This window comes from Oculina patagonica, chromosome 10, assembly GCF_052425735.1.
Source record: "Oculina patagonica isolate OP01 chromosome 10, crgOcupat, whole genome shotgun sequence".
Classification (NCBI taxonomy): domain Eukaryota; kingdom Metazoa; phylum Cnidaria; class Anthozoa; order Scleractinia; family Oculinidae; genus Oculina; species Oculina patagonica.
Window position 1 is genome coordinate 3,679,656 of NC_135767.1, and position 18,650 is coordinate 3,698,305.

At 40.1% G+C, this 18,650-nt stretch overlaps 1 protein-coding gene and 1 pseudogene across 3 annotated transcripts in view; one reads left to right on the forward strand and one right to left on the reverse strand.

The window, feature by feature from the left end:
* Nucleotides 1-80: 80 nt before the first annotated feature.
* Nucleotides 81-18,650, reverse strand: part of LOC144628597 (copine-8-like) — a 29,594-nt gene continuing 11,024 nt past the window's right edge. Inside the window, exons 8-25 of one of the 3 annotated variants that reach the window (XM_078486716.1) lie at nucleotides 14,743-14,771; nucleotides 14,220-14,323; nucleotides 13,532-13,636; nucleotides 12,811-12,852; nucleotides 11,308-11,377; nucleotides 11,097-11,150; nucleotides 10,681-10,742; nucleotides 9,881-9,927; nucleotides 8,905-9,010; nucleotides 8,566-8,641; nucleotides 7,993-8,080; nucleotides 7,528-7,567; nucleotides 7,111-7,149; nucleotides 6,858-6,930; nucleotides 6,272-6,329; nucleotides 5,115-5,188; nucleotides 2,887-3,195; nucleotides 1,599-1,736 (exon numbers count right to left, since the gene is read on the reverse strand). In XM_078486716.1, the coding sequence (XP_078342842.1) occupies nucleotides 2,887-3,195; nucleotides 5,115-5,188; nucleotides 6,272-6,329; nucleotides 6,858-6,930; nucleotides 7,111-7,149; nucleotides 7,528-7,567; nucleotides 7,993-8,080; nucleotides 8,566-8,641; nucleotides 8,905-9,010; nucleotides 9,881-9,927; nucleotides 10,681-10,742; nucleotides 11,097-11,150; nucleotides 11,308-11,377; nucleotides 12,811-12,852; nucleotides 13,532-13,636; nucleotides 14,220-14,323; nucleotides 14,743-14,771 (1,376 nt within the window). In that variant the 3' untranslated portion in view covers nucleotides 1,599-1,736. Of the gene's footprint in view, nucleotides 253-1,339; nucleotides 1,737-2,886; nucleotides 3,196-5,114; nucleotides 5,189-6,271; nucleotides 6,330-6,857; nucleotides 6,931-7,110; nucleotides 7,150-7,527; nucleotides 7,568-7,992; nucleotides 8,081-8,565; nucleotides 8,642-8,904; nucleotides 9,011-9,880; nucleotides 9,928-10,680; nucleotides 10,743-11,096; nucleotides 11,151-11,307; nucleotides 11,378-12,810; nucleotides 12,853-13,531; nucleotides 13,637-14,219; nucleotides 14,324-14,742; nucleotides 14,772-18,650 lie in introns of those variants that run through there. The other 2 variants (XM_078486717.1, XM_078486715.1) reach the window with 2 other exon arrangements.
* LOC144628670 (uncharacterized) lies at nucleotides 3,357-4,842 on the forward strand (annotated as a pseudogene).

The following is an 18,650-nucleotide window of genomic DNA, read 5'->3' on the forward strand; positions in this document are numbered from 1 at the left end:
TTACTGATACTGAGCAACGGACCTCTGAACTGAACTTCCCCATTATGTTTACCATTATCCTCTCCAAATAGCACCCCCTTCTTACACCATAGCCATGGCAGAAACGTTGTACTGAGGAGGCCTTGGTTTGAAGTTTCGTTTTTTCATGTAATCAAGAAACTGATCTGGAAGTTCTTCCAGTACATCCTTTGCCAATCTTGCCCCGCTAATGACATTACCAGCTTGGCCAATGTAGTCACGGAAAGGGACAAACTAAGATTCACAAGGACATATTATCAACTTCTCAAAGCTGTGTCAATTTACAGTTATGTCTAAGGTCGCGTTTCACTGGGAACAACCATTCTCGGCCGACGCTGGGGGGAGGGGGAGGGGAGCGGGATAGTGGACGTTTTTTTTGTTTTCTATTGGGTTGGTTGTCTTGGTTGGTTTTGTTTTCAGACTCGGTTAAAATTTATTTTTAAGTTGAAATTATTGACCTCTTAACCTAACCGGTATTGAATGAAAATGGTTGGATAACTAAATTTTTTCCAAAAGAACACAAGAAACCCATCCAACCAAACCAAGTGAAAACTGTTTATCGCAATACAATACATCCAAACAATTATGGCCTGTTTCAATCAAATACCGTTGCAAAATCGTTCTATTAAGACAATTCCACCAATTTAACCAACATTGGTCCTGGTCGGAATGGTTGCTCCAAAAGAACACAACCTGAAAGTCCTTGACAGTGACAGGGGGAGGAGGCAATTTGTATTTCCCGTAAATCCTTTATCAAGTCACCTAAGAACTATCTTGCTATGAACGTCAGTAATAGAAAAGAAGATTAATAAATAATAAATCTGCTGGGGCCGTGTAGTTCTTTTAAAAGTTAAATAATATAAGATCAAATTACGGATACCAGTAATTATTAAAAACTAGCAATGGTATATTGCAATTCCTGCGTTTTGATTGGTTAACAGGCAATTGTATATGAGCTCATATACCATTGACACAAATATGGTAGCCGATTCGCGTCAACGAAAACAGCTGGGGAGCTCAAACATTGCAATTATTTGGGCGTTTTTAATAAAACAGTTATTCCACTCGTGCTTGTTGGATTTGAGATCGTTATACTACGCGCCTTGTTGACTATCTACCATCTCATATCCAACGCGCGCTCGTGGAATAATTGTTAAATATCAAATAGAGGGGGGAAGGTGGCATTCATGCAACTTGTCATTGAATCATTGGGTGTCAATTTGAATGCGGTCTGTTGCGGTATACACCTATGCAACTATGCAATGTATTGTTAAAATATTTTCTAAACGCTAATTGAAATATTTGTAATCGCAATAATATTATTAACCTGAGATGTTTAAATAACATTACTCAGTTAAAACGTGTATGGTTGGCTTTGCCGACTGCCTAGTTGGTCGGGTAAGGAGGCCCCTGATTGGTTGGATAAGGTGTGCTCTGATTGGTTGGATAAGGTGTGTTCTGATTGGTTGGATAGAAGGTGCACTTGGATTGACTGGATATGGGGCACCTTGATTGGATGAAAATGGGGCAGTTTGATTGGCTGAATGAGGCATGATTGGCACTATGTTGTCAACTGAGATTGGTCGAGGTGGCTTTGGTTTAATCATGCGTGTTGACATGAAGGATAGAAGTTGATCCGGCAGCTCAGCCAACACTTCTTTAGTGAGCAAATCCTGAGCTAATGCACCGTGCGTTTGGAAATCTCGGAATGGGACAAACTGAAAGAGAAGTGGGAAGAAACTCTCAACCTTTTTGTTGGCTACCAACACTTTCCATCACACAGTGTGAATCCACAACAAAATAGTTTGTTTCTCCTCTTGCCAACTACAATTTCACACAAATTTTCTTAGCTGTGTTGCAAAGCCAAATTTGGGTTGTTCCCCGTAACTGACTGTCAATAGTTTATCGGATGACTGTCGGTTGCCTCTTGGTAGCCTGTTGGTAACCTGTCGGTGGTGTGTCGGCAAACAGTTGGCCGACAGTCAGTTACGGGGAGTTGTTGTTCACAATCAACCAAATTTTGTGATCTTGGGCAAAATTTGTAATGCTTATTCCTTGAAATAAGAGAGGGAAGTTTTAAATACGAGCATAAAAAAGTATTCTTACGCCCTGTAAAATCCACCTGGGCTACTAGCTTTGCAAATGAAATTTAATGGGGTTTTTTCGTCCTCCGTGATTGGGTAAAGAAATTTTTCATTTCACATAAGCATACAAGCATATGAAGTAGCAACAGTGGTGGTGGTTGTGATGACGAAATAATTCTTGTATCTTGCCAACGTGACTGTAAATTTCACAGTTAAAATAGAACTTTGACATGACGCAGTTCACGTGTGGCGGTATTAACTGTAGATTGGGATTGCTTTTGTTTGAAATATAACATTAATAGTAAATTCAACAACAGGACTAATTGATTTATTCTTAAGTTATCACAGTTCGAGGTTACAGGGTTAAATAAGGTTAACATTACAATATGGGAATCCACAAACTGTTTGAAACAGGGAAGATTTCAAGATAACCGAGTTCGGGATAACAAGATAAGCTTACAGCAAATGACTTTTTAGAAAATGACCGTTTGTTCGAGGTAGAGGAGTTATAGAGGAGTATAAGTGAGTTCGAGATAGCGGGGTATTGCTGTATTCCATTAAGTTAATGAGCCCAAAAGAACTTATTTTAAAGTTACAGTGGAACCTCGATATAACGAAGGGCCAAGGGACTGGCAAAATATGTTCGCTATAACGAGGTTTCGTTATATCGAGGTTCTTTTCCATATATTTTACTATTACTGGGGCTAAGAATATCGAGGACTTCGCTATATAAAGGTTCGTTTAATCGAGGTTCCACTGTATAATAATTTTAGAAACTCACTACCTAATTGGTTGGGTAGGGTGGTCCCTGATTGGCTGGATAAGGAATGCTGTGATTGGTTGGAAATGGAGGTGCACTGGGATCGACTGGATATGGTGTGCTCTGATTGGTTACAAATGGAGCAGTTTGATTGGCTGAATGAGGCATGATTGGCATAATGTTCTCAACTGTGATTGGTCGAGGTGGCTTTGGTTTTATGGAATTTTTTGTCATGAAGGATAACAGTTGATCCGGGACCTCAGCCAACACTTCTTTTGTGAGCAAATCTGATGCGAGTGTGCCATGTGTTTGGAAATCTCGGAATGGGACAAACTGAAAGAAAAATGGGAAGAAACTTTCAGCTGAGAGTAACCAACCCTTGTCTACCAATCACAGCACAAGTCCACAAGAAAAAACCTTGCTTCGTTTTTGTATTAACTATCTTTTGACATTTTTTCCATGTGGGAACAGCAGGAGGTAGACGGGGGTGAGGAGTTGGTGGTGGGAAAGGGGTAGAAGGAGGGAAGGAAGAAGAAAAGGAGGAGGAAAAGGAGGAGCAGGAGCAGGAACAGGAGCAGCAGCAGCAGCAGCAGCAGGAGCAGGCGCAGGAGCAGGAGCACAAGCAGGAGCAGCAGCAGGAGCAGCAGCACAAGCAGGAGTAGGAGCAGCAGGAGCAGGAGCAGCAGCACAAGCAGGAGCAGGAGTACAAGCAGGAGCAGCAGGAGCAGGAGCAGCAGCACAAGCAGGAGCAGGAGGAGCAGCAGTACAAGCAGGAGCAGGAGTACAAGCAGGAGCAGCAGCACAAGCAGGAGCAGGAGTACAAGCAGGAGCAGCAGCAGGAGCAGGAGTACAAGCAGGAGCAGCAGCAGGAGCAGGAGTACAAGCAGAAGCAGCAGCAGGAGCAGGAGCAGGAGCAGGAGTACAAGCAGGAGCAGCAGCAGGAGCAGGAGCAGGAGCAGCAGCACAAGCAGGAGCAGGAGCAGGAGCAGCAGCACAAGCAGAAGCAGGAGTACAAGCAGGAGCAGGAGCAGCAGCACAAGCAGGAGCAGGAGCACAAGCAGGAGCAGCAGCAGGAGCAGGAGTACAAGCAGGAGCAGGAGCAGGAGTACAAGCAGGAGCAGCAGCAGGAGCAGGAGTACAAGCAGGAGCAGCAGCAGGAGCAGCAGCACAAGCAGGAGCAGGAGCAGGAGCAGCAGCACAAGCAGGAGCAGGAGCAGAAGCAGGAGCAGCAGCAGGAGCAGGAGTACAAGCAGGAGCAGGAGCAGGAGCAGGAGCAGGAGCAGGAGCACAAGCAGGAGCAGCAGCAGGAGCAGGAGTACAAGCAGGAGCAGCAGCAGGAGCAGGAGCAGGAGTACAAGCAGGAGCAGCAGCAGGAGCAGGAGCAGGAGCAGCAGCAGGAAGCAGCAGCAGGAGCAGGAGCAGGAGCAGGAGCAGGAGCACAAGCAGGAGCAGGAGCAGCAGCAGGAGCAGCAGCAGCACAAGCAGGAGCAGAAGCAGCAGGAGGAGCAGCAGGAGCAGCAGAAGCAGGAGCAGAAGCAGCAGAAGCAGGAGCAGCAGGAGCAGCAGCAGGAGTACAGCAGCAGCAGCAGCAGCACAAGCAGGAGCAGAAGCAGCAGCAGGAGCAGCAGAAGCAGGAGCAGCAGCAGTAGCAGCAGAAGCAGGAGCAGGAGCAGCAGCAGCAGCAGCAGCAGGAGCAGCACGAGTAGGAGCAGAAGCAGGGGTAGGAGAAGAAGCAGAAGCATGAGTAGGAAGAGGAGGAGGATATATCATAGTTATACAACATGCAACATTAAATGCCCTGGAAATTATTACCAATTAACAATGAGAATAAACCGAGCTGGCGGTTGAAAACAGAGAAACTGCATGATAACAAGGCATAAATGTATCATTATGGTGCAAGTTTATGCCGAATTTTTGTGATTGAGTGCATTTGCTGTTACGTTCGGATTGGCAAACGTTTTTATATTCTTCAGGTACTGATACAAGGATTTGAAAATAAAAAGATCACACTTGGGCAGTGCAAAGAAACATGGATTAAAAAAAACAGACAACAAGAACGACAACTCAGAGTTTGCTCACAAAAGAAGCTCAGCTAAGTGTGCCGAAAAAAAAGCATTTCCTCAAAATGTTTCCTTTAAAAAATATATATATGCAGCCGTGTCCGTCACAAAACGTACCAGTATCACATGTAGGTGTGCAGTAATAATGTTATATAATATTAATTTAAGCATAAAAATTGATAATTATCTTACCTGCACGATGTCCCTTTCTGCATATCTCCCACGTGACGACAGACGGACGGTGTCACCATCTAGTTCTTCCATGGCTGTCATGGAACACGTAATAGAATACCAACAACAATTAAATATTATCGACAATAACCAAGAAATCAGTTTAAGTGAGTGCTTAAACCGTCAACAAGGCAATTAGTTAAAACCCTTGTGAAGTTACATCTGCACTGTGCACCTTGTTTAGACAATGCACAACACAATTATTTATTTACTGCAAAAGAGGAAAGCTTGGGATAGGCAGGCGCGTAGCTGAGGTTTTTGGAAGGGTGTTCGTATTGACAAGACTATTTATTAAGGGGAGTTATTAAACACAAGCGCCGAAGGCGCGACCCCTCTAGGGGGGGTCAGGGGGCATGCCCCCCCCCCCAGAATATTTTGAAATCTAGAGGCCCGGAAATGTTATTTTCAGCATTGTGTGCGTCAATATTTCAAACAAGATGGAGTGTAAAATAACAGGTATTTTTAGCCATAACAACAATATTTTAGGCGTTTTGTCAACTTGATACATTCATACATACATACCAGCTTAGTACACTAAACGTTTCACAAAAGCTTGACGTGTGCTGCAAAGGCATCTCAAGGTAAAAGGTTAAGCCCCCCACCCCCGGCCCCACCGACAATGTACTAAAAGCAGCATCAAAGCGTCAATATGTACTAAATACACGTATCACCTGGGTCCCCCGAAATTGTATTCCCCGCCTTTCGTCTATTATTTTCAACGATGGGATTATTTTGACTACATATAATACTGGGTCACTAGGATCCATTCTCCTAACAATTTAATACTTTCCCGATTACTTTTAGCGTTTTCTTGCAGGGTAATTTAAAAGCTGCAACACCCAAAATTTGTTTTCCATTCCCCCACTATTTGCTAAAAGGTGAAAATCAACAGTTTGTGTTTTCAGTCCTCCATTATTGACCTCCAAAGGGGGTTCGTTCGAACCCCTCGAACCCCCCCTCCTACGCGCCTGATAGGTTACAGTATCATTTTGCTATATAGTTAGTAGTGTTTTATGAAAAGTGTTCATCGTTTAAAACAATGAAACAGTGAACACTTTTCAGGTAAGACTCTTTTATTGATTGTCAAATAAATGGTGAACTTTTGATTATGAACCTACCATCAAATTCCGCTGGTCCAACGCCGACAATAATAATAGAGATTGGAAGAGAGGCTGCCTACAAAGACGAGGAAAAACACATTTTAATCTGAAGCCACAGCTTGTGAGCAGGCCTCCGCAGGGAAGGAAAGAAGTAAAAAATAACTGAGGCTATCATTTTTCTTCAAATCATATTTCACTTTCTTGTAATCATGTGATTGGAAAGATGCAAGAAAACTGGCGGTGGGATTTCACCCATGACCAGAATAGCTCAAATAGACCAAATAGCTCCCACTCTTGCCAATGATTTCTGAAAATTCTGTTTCTGTCATGAAACTTTAGATTGCTAAGTTTTCCGCGGCATTGTCCATGGGGCATTTCTTGGCTTGTTTATTCCATGCATGTTTCTTGTTATACTGCTTAGCTCCCTTTTTATCATTTCTTTACCCCATAAAGAGAATACAAGTTTGAACTCTTCAAACCACCATGTGTCACCATTTTGTTTTATTACACATTGTAATTACTTGAAACAACCCAGAGCAGAATATCTAGGAACATACAGGTATTATAAGGGATTAAAGCTGAAAAACAAATAACCCAAACGTACTGTAACAATAGCCTCTTTTGTTTGTGCCATGTCAGAAATGATTCCATCAGTTAACATCAGTAGAACAAAATACCTACAGAGGACCAAAACAAAATAATGCTCAAGAGACATGAAGTGACAAAATAGCATTTTTAAGCTGCATTCTGCCTTTGTTTTAAAATGAGACACACTTCTTTTAACTACCACCATAAGAAATACAGGCCACATGCATGATCAGATATTCTCATAATATAGTTTAGAACACTGTACTTACTCTTCTCCAGGCCTCTCTCTATGTGATGCACTTGCTATTCTATAAAAAAAAAATAGCAATTAAAATCAGAAGTTAAGGTCTCACATGAATGACTTGCTACCCTTCGAGAGAACAATAGAACAAACAACAGGAACAATGCTCCTGGCGCTCAAACAATAGCAACTGCTACACTAGAATTACAAGCTTACGAGAACTGCAACACTACTGATCATAGTCCAGTACTTTTAGTGGGGAAAGAAGGTTAGCTTCCCATCAGATCATGATCAAACAGTAAGGGAAGACAAAAATGTTTTCTATTTTCCTGCAACACCAATAGTCTTGGAGTTTTGCACAGATGGTTTGCTTGAAGAGATTAAAAACCATTCTGGCGATATCATAGCTGAGGAGCATGAGAAACAGAAATTGTAAAAAGCTTACCTTGTAATTTGATTTATTATTGGTGCAAAGTTGGTGGGACCTACAAAGCAAAACATCATTCATTCACATGTTAAATAATCATAATTTATAACCTCCATTTGTAACATCAGCGCAGAACATGTGAACTAATATCCAAATTTACTAACCCAGAGACTATTGATTCAGGCTAAAAGGTGTAATTCCCTGATTTGATTAGTGTGGTAAACATGTGCTTGTAGATTTACAATGTTACTATCCCAATGGCTATTGATTCAGGCTAAGAGACAACTACATACCTACTTTGACCAGTAAATAACTATAAACTAAAGTGTACTAAATGTGGCCCACTAGATTACAACGTTGAAAGCTTATTCTGTGATCCACTACATTATTTTAAGTATTGGGTGATACAACTTAAAAGAAACGTATATTTATTGACAGGAAGAGCTCTAAAGATTGATAATTTAATTTATGTAGTCTAATTACCATAGAGCTGAACTCTCTGTATACTGTGATAGTAAGCTGCTGTTACTCCATCTATTCCTTCACACATTGGATTTTGAGGATTACCATTCTGAAAAATAATCATCAAAATTATTATAGTGTTCTTCATGTGTCATAGTGATTTTTCACACAATCAAATTAGTTCTATGAGCCCACATTGTGTGTATAACAAAAAATAAAAAAAAATAAAAATGAGTAATGAAAAAGATGTCAATTGGTAAGTGATACAAGAAAATATTAATAAAAATCCTGCCTTCTCTCAACAGAAGTCAAACTGATAATCTTCCACACAAGTCAGCGAGCTACAGAAGACATGTTCTATAGAGAGGCCATACTGCTCATACAACTAGGTTCAAATGTTCAAGCAATTATCATTAATTTTTGAAAAGTCAACAAATGTCTGCAGCCCAAGAGTTCAACAATCACACTATTTAGCAGAAGCCATATTGTTCTCAAACAGTTTTTTTATGTGTTGTTTCCTACTGCATTTATCACAATAAGCAAACAAAGGCAAGTTAAGGAGCAAAGATAAGTAAGGAGCATCTTGGCACTCACCAAGGGAAACTCGTGAGAGATTTGCCAGGCTGGAGGAAGGCGTGCTCCAAATCCAAATGCTGGAAACAGCTTATCTCTAGATAAAACATAACAACACAAATCAACATTACCTTCTGGTGATCTACAAGTCCGGATATTGTGGATTTGGTTCATCATTATCTTGCATCGTCGGTCTATAAATGTGTGCACTGTAACCCTTTGCACACATTGCGGGCCTATCATACTAGCATTATAGGCATGCAATGTGTGCAGAGGGCTTTGTAGCCGTGGCCTTCTGTACACATTGCAGGTCTATCTAACTTGGAAATTTTATGGCAATAAAAATAAGACAGTACTCACGTGTCATAATCCTGACAAATTCTTCCAACAGCTGTTAAGGCCTTTACATACTGATTCTGTTCATATGGGTTGATATAATGCAGAGAGTTGGCATTCCTAGGGTCACCTTTAAACAAATACAAGTTTGAGTCAAAAGGGAACTTTAGATGGAAGTATGAGTCCAAGATTGAGTACAAAATCCATTGCAGCATGTCAATAATACCATTTACATCAATATTTCTTTAGTACTACCTTGTAAAAGATTTGTTGTTATGTTGGTTCCCAAAATTTTGTGAGTTTCCAGGGCCGTAGCCAGACTTTTGTCACGGACAAGGCAACATCTACGATCGCAAAAGGGACGAGCCGCTAGGGGGATAAAGAAGCTCTAAAATACTCTTTTCAGCATTTTTCATAAGTAATTTCTTCAGAAAAATCAATCTTGTTCAACTATATACTAGTTATGCAACGCTTTCGAGTGGTATACTATGGAATATCCCACGAGTCACTTGTATTTTCTCGGTATACACACGAGCCTTTAGGCGAGTGTGTATGCCAAGAAAATACAATTGACAAGTGGGATATTCCATAGTATACCACGAGAAAGTGTTGTGTAACTATTTTATACCATGTCATAGAAAATACGCTCACTAAATTTCGTCGAGAATACAGTCGCAGCGCACTATGGGAAGGTTGGGTTGAATACCGTCGAATATACAACGGCTTTCCTGTATTCTGATTGGCTGTATTTTCTATGGCATGGTATAAAGATTATTATCCCAACTAAAGGTATTTTGTTTTTAATTTTGGTGAAAATCTAGGCGAGGCAAGTGCCTCATCTTGCCTCTTGCTAGCCACGGCCCTGGAATCAAAAGATCCTTGAGTTGATGATTTTCTTTATTATTTCACTTCTCTGCCGGTAATTGACAGTCTATTACCACTGATCTTGTAAGGAGAAATATTTAATGCTGACTGCAGAAATATGAACTAAACATCTTACCATTTGAAGCTGTGAAGTCGATGGCTACTGTAAAGTTAATCTGAGTTCTGTAACAAATCAAATTTGCATGTATGAAAATCAGGACAAACGTGGATAAACAGCAATAAATTATTGTTGTTGGAGGTAAGTAAGGCATAAGCCTGGTTTTCACACAGTTGACAAAATCCCAGATGATCCGGAACTCTGTTGTTTCCTGACTATTTCAGACATTACATGGCTATCATGATGTAGTTTTCTGTGAAGTTTAGGACAGTCAGGAATATATTCAGAGAAAATCAGAAGCATTTCTCACTGACAATTATTGATTTAAAAGGGCAACTGCAATAATTAACAATTATTCACCAAAGTGGAGGTAAATATCCACCACATTCACCGACACTGAGATGAATAATTGTTTTAGTATATACCACACAAGTTGAAAGCAGACCAAAACATCACAAAGCAACACGCAAAGGCAGTTTGTTTCTCTTTATCTGCTCGGAGATGAATAGTACTTTGTTTATCACCTCCAAGTTAACAAATCAGCACACGCGAATTTAAGCGCTATTCCCTTGTGTGGTATATACTAATTATGCTTAGCACTGTACCCAGCCTATATGCTTGGTTCACAAGTAGCTTTCAAATCAAACTAGTGTCCCCTATAGCACAAGCTTAGTGCACATTGCCCACAAAGTTGACATTTTTATCACTGACAAACAACTGGTAAATTGGCAGGAAAAACAAAAAAAACCCTGATCATCCAGGAATTTCCTAGCAAGTGAACCATGATAAAGTGAAAGGTTCTAAGATGACATCCTTACCCTCCTCTGATGAAATCTAAAAATGAAGGTTGCTGCTCCAGTCTGCATTGCATAAGAGAAATCTTAAAAAAAAAATGATAAAGTTTTAAGTGTCAGGCTTTAAAAGTGGGTTGTCCAAATTGAGGACAGTATTCTGTTGTTGTTGTTGTTGTTGTTGTTGTTATTTTTGATCACACTAAGGAGTTGTTGCCTTAAAAATTTTAATTAAACTCCTAAAGGAGACTAATCTGGGTATGTCACAAGCTTTTTTACCCTTAAAAGATACCAGATTTTGTCACCTTTTTGGCGGGCTCTTAGATTATTATTTTAGCCCAGAGGTCCCGATCCCTGGCACAGACCAGAAGGATAGTGGCCTCTGGGAACGAAATTGATTGCTAATAATGTAACCAAATCACATTTCTATGTACAACACTGACCGTGCCTGAGTGTTTGTATCCTTTCTTTTTTGCCTGTTTCTTTGGATTGATGACCTAAGAAAGACAGAAAGTGAAGAGTTGGCAAATAAAATGCTTAAGACATGTAACAATTGGTTTCATTTTACTGGTAATGTAAATGCATTTTACACAAATTACTCAAACAATAATTTCCACTGACAAAACTATACCACCAAAGCCTGCAGCTTCTCACCTCAAATGTCATACCAGAAGTTGAGTTTAGTTCATTGATAGTTGTGGAAAAAATTCCTATTAGATCATGCCTAAAAACAACAAAATTGTTAATCAAGAGCTGCCAGAGAAGTCTTTCCTTCAAATACGACAAGGGTTACCCTGGCGTGCACCCCGCTGATAATTTGCAGAGAAATACACAATGAATTATTACCACTTGATCATGGTGGGGAATCATTTATTAATAAAAAGTTTTCTACTCCTTTGCTCTGCAGTCAGCTTCAAAATGAACAGCTGATGATATCAGTAATACAACATAACACAGGGTTCCTCTATTATCTAGAACATTTATCTTTTGGGTGATCTTGTCAATATTCTTGTGATATATCAGGAAATAAACTTCCTGATAGAAACAGGGTTGTTACTACTCAACAATGATGGTATTTGGGAGTTTTCCAAAGAACCATAATAAAAATTCTAGAACCCAGAACTCAGACTTTTCAAGGTGTAAATGTCTAAAAGTTAAATGATAATGCATTTCAAGCAACTGACTTATCAAATGTTTGTGGAAGAGGTTATGACAGGAATTTAATTTGCTTTTTTTAATAATTTATTGTTAAAAGCTATTTAATTTCAGGGGCCTTACAAGGGTAGGTGAAAAAAGAAGATTTCCAAGGAGTTTTCCAGGATCCTGGAAGTTTTAATAACTAAAGGAGGTTTCCAAGAATTCCATTACGGAAATGCGCCCATTGATAAGCGTCGCACGGGAAAATGCAAATAAGCTCAAAATTAAACACAGAGCATGCGTAACGTACTGTCAATCAAGTAATCCCCTGTGTAGGTCGATCTCTCAACCATTGTTTTTGCTAAGACGGCGGAAATAATAGACGGTAATTTGTGGTTAGTCCCGGGAGACAAATGTAATTGTCAGTCGCCACTTGTAGACAATTTAGCGATCAGAAATTTGTTGTTTATACCATTGCTCGGTGAAAATTTTCGTTCTGTCGATTGCCCTTTCTCTAAACAGTTGTTATCTTTCTTGTGAAAATGATTTCCTATCGGTTTAAATAAGGTTTCCCGATAAAATGAAAGTAAATAACACATGCGGCAAATTATAGCGGCAACTTGTTTACAACGCATGCCGAAGAGGCGAGATGTGTACGGCGCTTCGAATTCTGGTCGTGAAATATTACTCACGAGGTTTTGCATAAACTCTTCGATAAAAAGAGCTTGCCGACACTTCCAAACAATGCCAATAATTCCTTCACTTCCATCAGCATTGTCCTCTAAAGGACTCAGGGGTATAGCGTTCAACTCCCTTTTGGGAATTTGTCACTTCAGGATCTAACGAAACCGAAACTGTCGGCAGCTTTTGCAGTCTCGTTTCCAAGGCTTGGTGCCCGCAAAACGTCATGGGTACCCCACTTTTCCTGGGCGACACGTTTCAATGGGCGCCGATCCGTAATGCTCCGGAGGCAGCTTTGTGCAAACCCAGGAATGAGTGTTTTAAACATAACCAGCTCACCCTCCATCTCTGTCCCAGTCATAGCATTCCACTCTGATGGACCTAAGGAACAATACAAACCAGAAATATGCATTGATCAACTTACAGATATTGTATTGATGTACCACAAAAATCTCAAACATTGTGCCAGTTAACAATGATCCCAGCTAAGGAGATCAAGAATCCGCTAGTTGAAAAAGAGGGATAAGGAAATTTTAGAGCATGAATTTGATAAAAATGCACAGCAATGATGAAAAGGCAGCAAATGAAACCAGAAGTTAGATGCCCCTACCAAACCCATTTTTAGGAAGACCTGCAATTATTACACTGCAATAAGCCAATTGAACCCCTTTAAGTTTAATCTGCATACGAGTCTAGTGGCCCATCAGGCTGGAGCTTATCCTGGTTTCAGTAGCATAAAGCAAATAGGAGTATTTTTACCCCTCCCCCCTGGAATTGAATGCTAGTCCATCGCAGGGTTACCCCCCAGCATTAATTTTGCTGGTACCCATTTATACAACTGGGTAAAGAGAGGCCCTATGAGAGTAAAGTGCCCAAGAACGCATCACAGTGCTTGGGCCAGGGCTAGAACCCAAACCGTTTGATCCAGAGTCCAGCCCATTAACCATACATACTAACCGCACTAACCAGGGAACCCCTTTATCCTGGTAAAACTTCCAAAAATAAAATAATAGTAATTCATTTATAAAATTATTGCATAAATATATGAATAGTACTGTACCTATCATAATCTCCATTGCAAAGTGCCCTGGCATGTATGGTAAATGGTTTCCACGTTGGATTCAGGGTGTTCTTGATAACCTCTGTTCTATGAACTGCAGTATAGCTGGAAAGAGTAAAAAAATTGAATTGAATATATACACACCAGAAATGTCTGTTTTGTTTTTTAGATGTATTGTTCTACTAAGCACTAAATGCAGATGTTTTAAAGGGAGTGATCTGGTAAACTCAATGACTTTTATTTACAGTTTGCACAGCTTATAACAATGTTTACTTTCACCGCTTTTGATCTGCTTGGCAATACAACTTTGAACACAGAGAACACATTGAACATGAGTGGCGCAAGAGTCTCATGATACCCGGGGGAACTACAAGTCTGGAATGTCTGGTTTTCTGCACAGACTACCGCTGTGGGTATAGCGGCCTGTAACAGGGAGCTACAGCATGGTGGGGGGGGGGACAGGGGGTCTGAACTTCCCACTTCCTGTACCTTTAACTCCTCTACCCCCTCTATTCTACTTGGCAACTACCCCCATTATCCATTTCCTCAGTCATAGATAGAGTCATGAAACTGGGACTACCGTATATTTGTTGATTTGATTTATCCTGTTGTTTGGCATATTTTTTTTAAAAGTTCACTGAAATGGGGTTGACAGCCTTTCATTCACTTTTCTTATTTAGTAACCAACCTGTTATCCTCATTACATCTGTAAAATACTAAGAAAGGATCAGATTTTCCAAAAAAGTCTTTCTTGTCGAGTTTGTGCCCTTTAAACTGAAGTGTTACTACATCCTGTAGGTGGAAAAAAAAATTAATGCTATGATTAAATGTTCTGTTGAACCCTGAAGAGAATGAAAAGATGAGAAGAAATTTCAACAAGTTACTACAGAGCCATTTTCACTTGAGTGTCAAGGCAATTATTTATGGTTGCCTTGGTTTTTCTTGCCCTGTTTTTCAACAAAAGAAGTATTAAAACCAAACCACTCGCTTACACGTGCTTTCCTGCACTTTGTGGTGATGGTTTGAGTTTTGATTGGATTACTTGATTGAATGACTGTGTCCTTTATGTTGACTGGCCAGAGTCAGAAATAAATATTAGCGGTACTTGGGTTTTGGTTTTATGACACTCAATCAAAAATTGCTATAATCTGGATTTGCCTCATACAGTAAAACAAAGCTTGATAAGGAAAAATCAATTGAAGACAACTTACTTTGCAGTCGCTAAGTTCTTCAGCAGACACTGTCAAAACAAACACAAAACAAAAAAGAAAATTAATTCACATATACATCTACCCTCTAAATTTCTAGGAATTGCAGTGGCCTATTTATTTAGTAGGCTCAGACTCTGGATAAAAATTTGTAGGACTTTCAGGAGGCAGCGTGGTCAAGGGGTTTAGGGCACTGGTGTTGTATTTCAGAGGTCCCAGGTTTAAACCCTCCACCCTGCCACTAGCTGGATTTTTTTTGATTCATCCTGAGTTTAAATCCTTTGTCACACTTTGTATACAGCCAATTGGTCTGCCTCCTGCTTGTTCGGATTTTTAACTATGTAATGTTCATTTAAAACATTTGTTTCATCTGTTTCAGCATAACAAGCCAGAGGTTGCTTCTTAGTGCAAAAGGCGCCGTTGAACGGCGGAGTTCCAGAAATATTTGTGGGGGATTAGCAACGCGCTTGGTGTGAATCTATTCTTTCGAGCGAAGACTATATCTTCACCAAGAGAGCTGGAAACATGTCTTGTAGCTGTCAACACTTTAAGTTTTAATGACTTTTCTTTCAACCTCAAGAAAATATCCTTTTAAATCATAATTAATGAAAAATAACTATAACAGCGAGTAAAAGAACAGCTACTTATACGCTACGATTTGTCGGGCTGATTTGCTCTTTTGAAGCAATTCGCAGCGATTCGTTGGTTCGATTTTCTTTTCCTATTTAAATTGAAGGATGAAAATCGGCTTGATTTCTAAATCTGGTCCAAATCGAGCGGACAAATCAGTCATACTGTATAAACGGGCTTTTAGTCGATTCGCATATACACGGTCTCTGAAATTCATTTTATGCGCGACTCGTGATATTTTCTATTTTGCGTTACCGATCGATTTGCCGACGGAAAAATAAATGTAGGAGTATAGAATAGTCCTTGAAATACAGCGAGTATAGACAGTATCGGCAAATTTAAAGCTAGTCTCAAACCTTGGCTTCGCAAACCAGCATCTACGAATCTTAATAATTTTTAAAAATTATTTCAAGTGCTTCATCAGTTCAATGGTCAGCTTCGGACATTTTCGGATTGGTCGCAAGCAGTTGTTAGCAATGTTCTTGATGGCAGGGATGTCAAACCTTCCAACTTCTAATGCCCGTGATATAAGTTCACTGACTTGACGTGGTCTGCCTTTCCCTGCTATGTAACACAGGCGCGACTTGAGGGTAGAGCCGTGATGCTTCCTTAGGGTTAAGCTCTGGCTTCAGAAACTTTGCTTTTTCAATTTAACGACTTTTTCCGAAGTCAATTAAAAAAGGGCAAAGGTCATAACCTCTTTTATCGGATTTTCAACATCACTCCCTTTCCTGATGGCCTAGTGAGGTTAAAGCAGTCATATAGAGAAGAAGTTGAAGGTGTGGAGAGTCAGGACCCAGTGGATGACCTTGAAGCTGCCAAGAGTCGTAGCTACTGAAGCGTCAAAGTTCAACTTGTTAAGAGAGCTGATTACAAGGCATTATTGGAAGTCGGTCGAGGAGAAAAAGAAAAACACTCGAGAAATTTAATGGATTTGGTGGCCTGACCTTTCCCCTAAAAAGGAACCATGGAAAACCGGCAATAAGATTCTTGATAAAGAAGGTAGTCATGAAAATAAACTCATTAACTGTTAGAAACAAAGCATGTATAGTAAAACAAAAAAAACGTTTAAGCTTCAGGTTATAACTACTGTTAGTTACGAGTTTTAGAAAACCTTTTTAGAATACTTCAGACATTAAAATAAGTGGATTTCATCACCAAAGAAGCTTGGGCGCGCCGCCTGAAAACTTCAGAGGGAGAGGAAACCCCTAAATTCCTAATAATACTTCAAACAATTTCAGATGTTTTAGACGATTTTTTAAGTCCTTTTTTAGAATACTTCAAACATTAAAATAAGTGGATTTCATCACCAAAGAAGCTTGGGCACGCCGCCTGAAAACTTCAGAGGGAGAGGAAACCCCTAAATTCCTAATAATACTTCAAACAATTTCAGATGTTTTAAGCGATTTTTAGTCCTTTTTTAGAATACTTCAAACATTAAAATAAGTGGATTTCATCACCAGAGAAGCTTGGGCGCGCTGCCTGAAAACTTCAGAGGGAGAGGAAACCCCTAAATTCCTAATAATACTTCAAAAAAAAATTTTTTAATTTTTTTAAGATGTTGTAAGAATTTTTAGAAGACTTTTTTAAACATAAAATAAATGAATTTCATCACCAAGGAAGCCTGGGCGCGCCGCCTGAAAGCTTCAGAGAGAGAGAAAACCGTTTAAATTCCTGATAATACTTAATAACTTTGGTCACATTTTTTCCTTTCGATAGATTTCAACAAACCTTAAGTATTAATTTACCTTTAAACTTCACAGTATGTTTTCTTCCATTCACTGTAATGGAAAGCGTAATCAAGTCGCCCGATGGCTCCCCACGACCTTTGCATAAATTCTCGACATCGACTCATGATAGTTTCCACTTTCAGTCGTATTCTCCTCTTCTTCGTCGCTGGGGCATAACTTGCATTTGCAAAATCTGAAATTGATAAGTCCGACTTCGAGGTGATCTTGAAAGGAAGAAGTAGGAGAATGGTCTGGGACAATATTAAATTGTGGCGGGCTTCCAGTGGTTAGCGTCGAGCATTTTGGCACGCTGTTTGTTCTTGGCGGGCTTCTTGTGCTTGACGGGCAACAACTTTCATTCAGATTTTTTGTTTGTACCGAAGATGTTTCCTCCTCGTCGATCAATGGACACGATTTTGAGGAATCCTGGTCTTCTGCGTCAATGGTTCGGTCTTCGGAACTTGATTTGTGGTCCAAGACGTCGACTCGCATATTTCTCTGTTTATGGCGCATTTTCAATCAGTAATAAAAATCCATTCGATCGAAAATATTCGACTTCAGAAATATTTCTTCATGCTGAATGTCCGGCTAGCAGTGCGAAAGACGTTCTCACATAATATTCTCCGGACCTCTCCAGCTTCCTCTGCCGAACCACTCTGGTACATGCCCGCCATTTTAGTCGCGGCGATCTTCGAACTTTAATCGACGAATTTCGTCGGTGAACAGGGTTAACACACTATTTTCTCGAATTTTCTTGGTTCTTTGCCGCACAAATGATCGCTCAAGGCATACCATTTCGATTTTACGGCAAGCAATGGCCAAAAAATACGAAATAACATGGCGGAGATTCTTACCTATCGACACATTGCCGCGGACGAAAATGAAGTAAAGTGATCATGTTCGTGGTTTCCAAATTCATATCTGCCGCGAAAACTGATCTTTGGTGAAATCGACAACGCTGACAGATGATCTGACAGATTGGATTAGTGTACACACTCTAGGTGCGCAAAGGAATGTGTGAAACTAATTAGGGATTAGTTACTTGAGCTCAAAGCGTCTTCGTTTCTATGACGAAAAGGGTCCCTGGTGCGTGCACTAAGAATCGGGCTCTGGCTTCTTATGGGCATGCCTGTAAACTAGCTATCTGGAAGAGATGTGAAGCAAAGTGCATGACCACTATAAACAACTTTTTTTTTCAATAAGATTTGAAGTAGTTGGCTGCCCTTGTATGGTATTCATCAGAGAGCAATATAGGAAGCTAAACTAGTGGTACCTATCGGTAGAAATGCCAACGAGTACAACGGGAGATCGAGAGAAGAAGGGAGGATAATTGTAAATGTTTGGCTGAAAGTACGCTTTATGATTTTGGTCCGATCAATAAACATTGGGTGTTTTCTTTGAAAATCGTGAATGTTTCTGGAATAAAATGCGATTTTGTGAAGGCTAAATGAGGAAAAAGTTCTAAAATAATACCGTGAAAGTAGTGAAGATTCAGTGAGAAATCTTCTAAACTCCATGTTTTTGAGAGTTTCAAGCCATTGTTGTTCGATG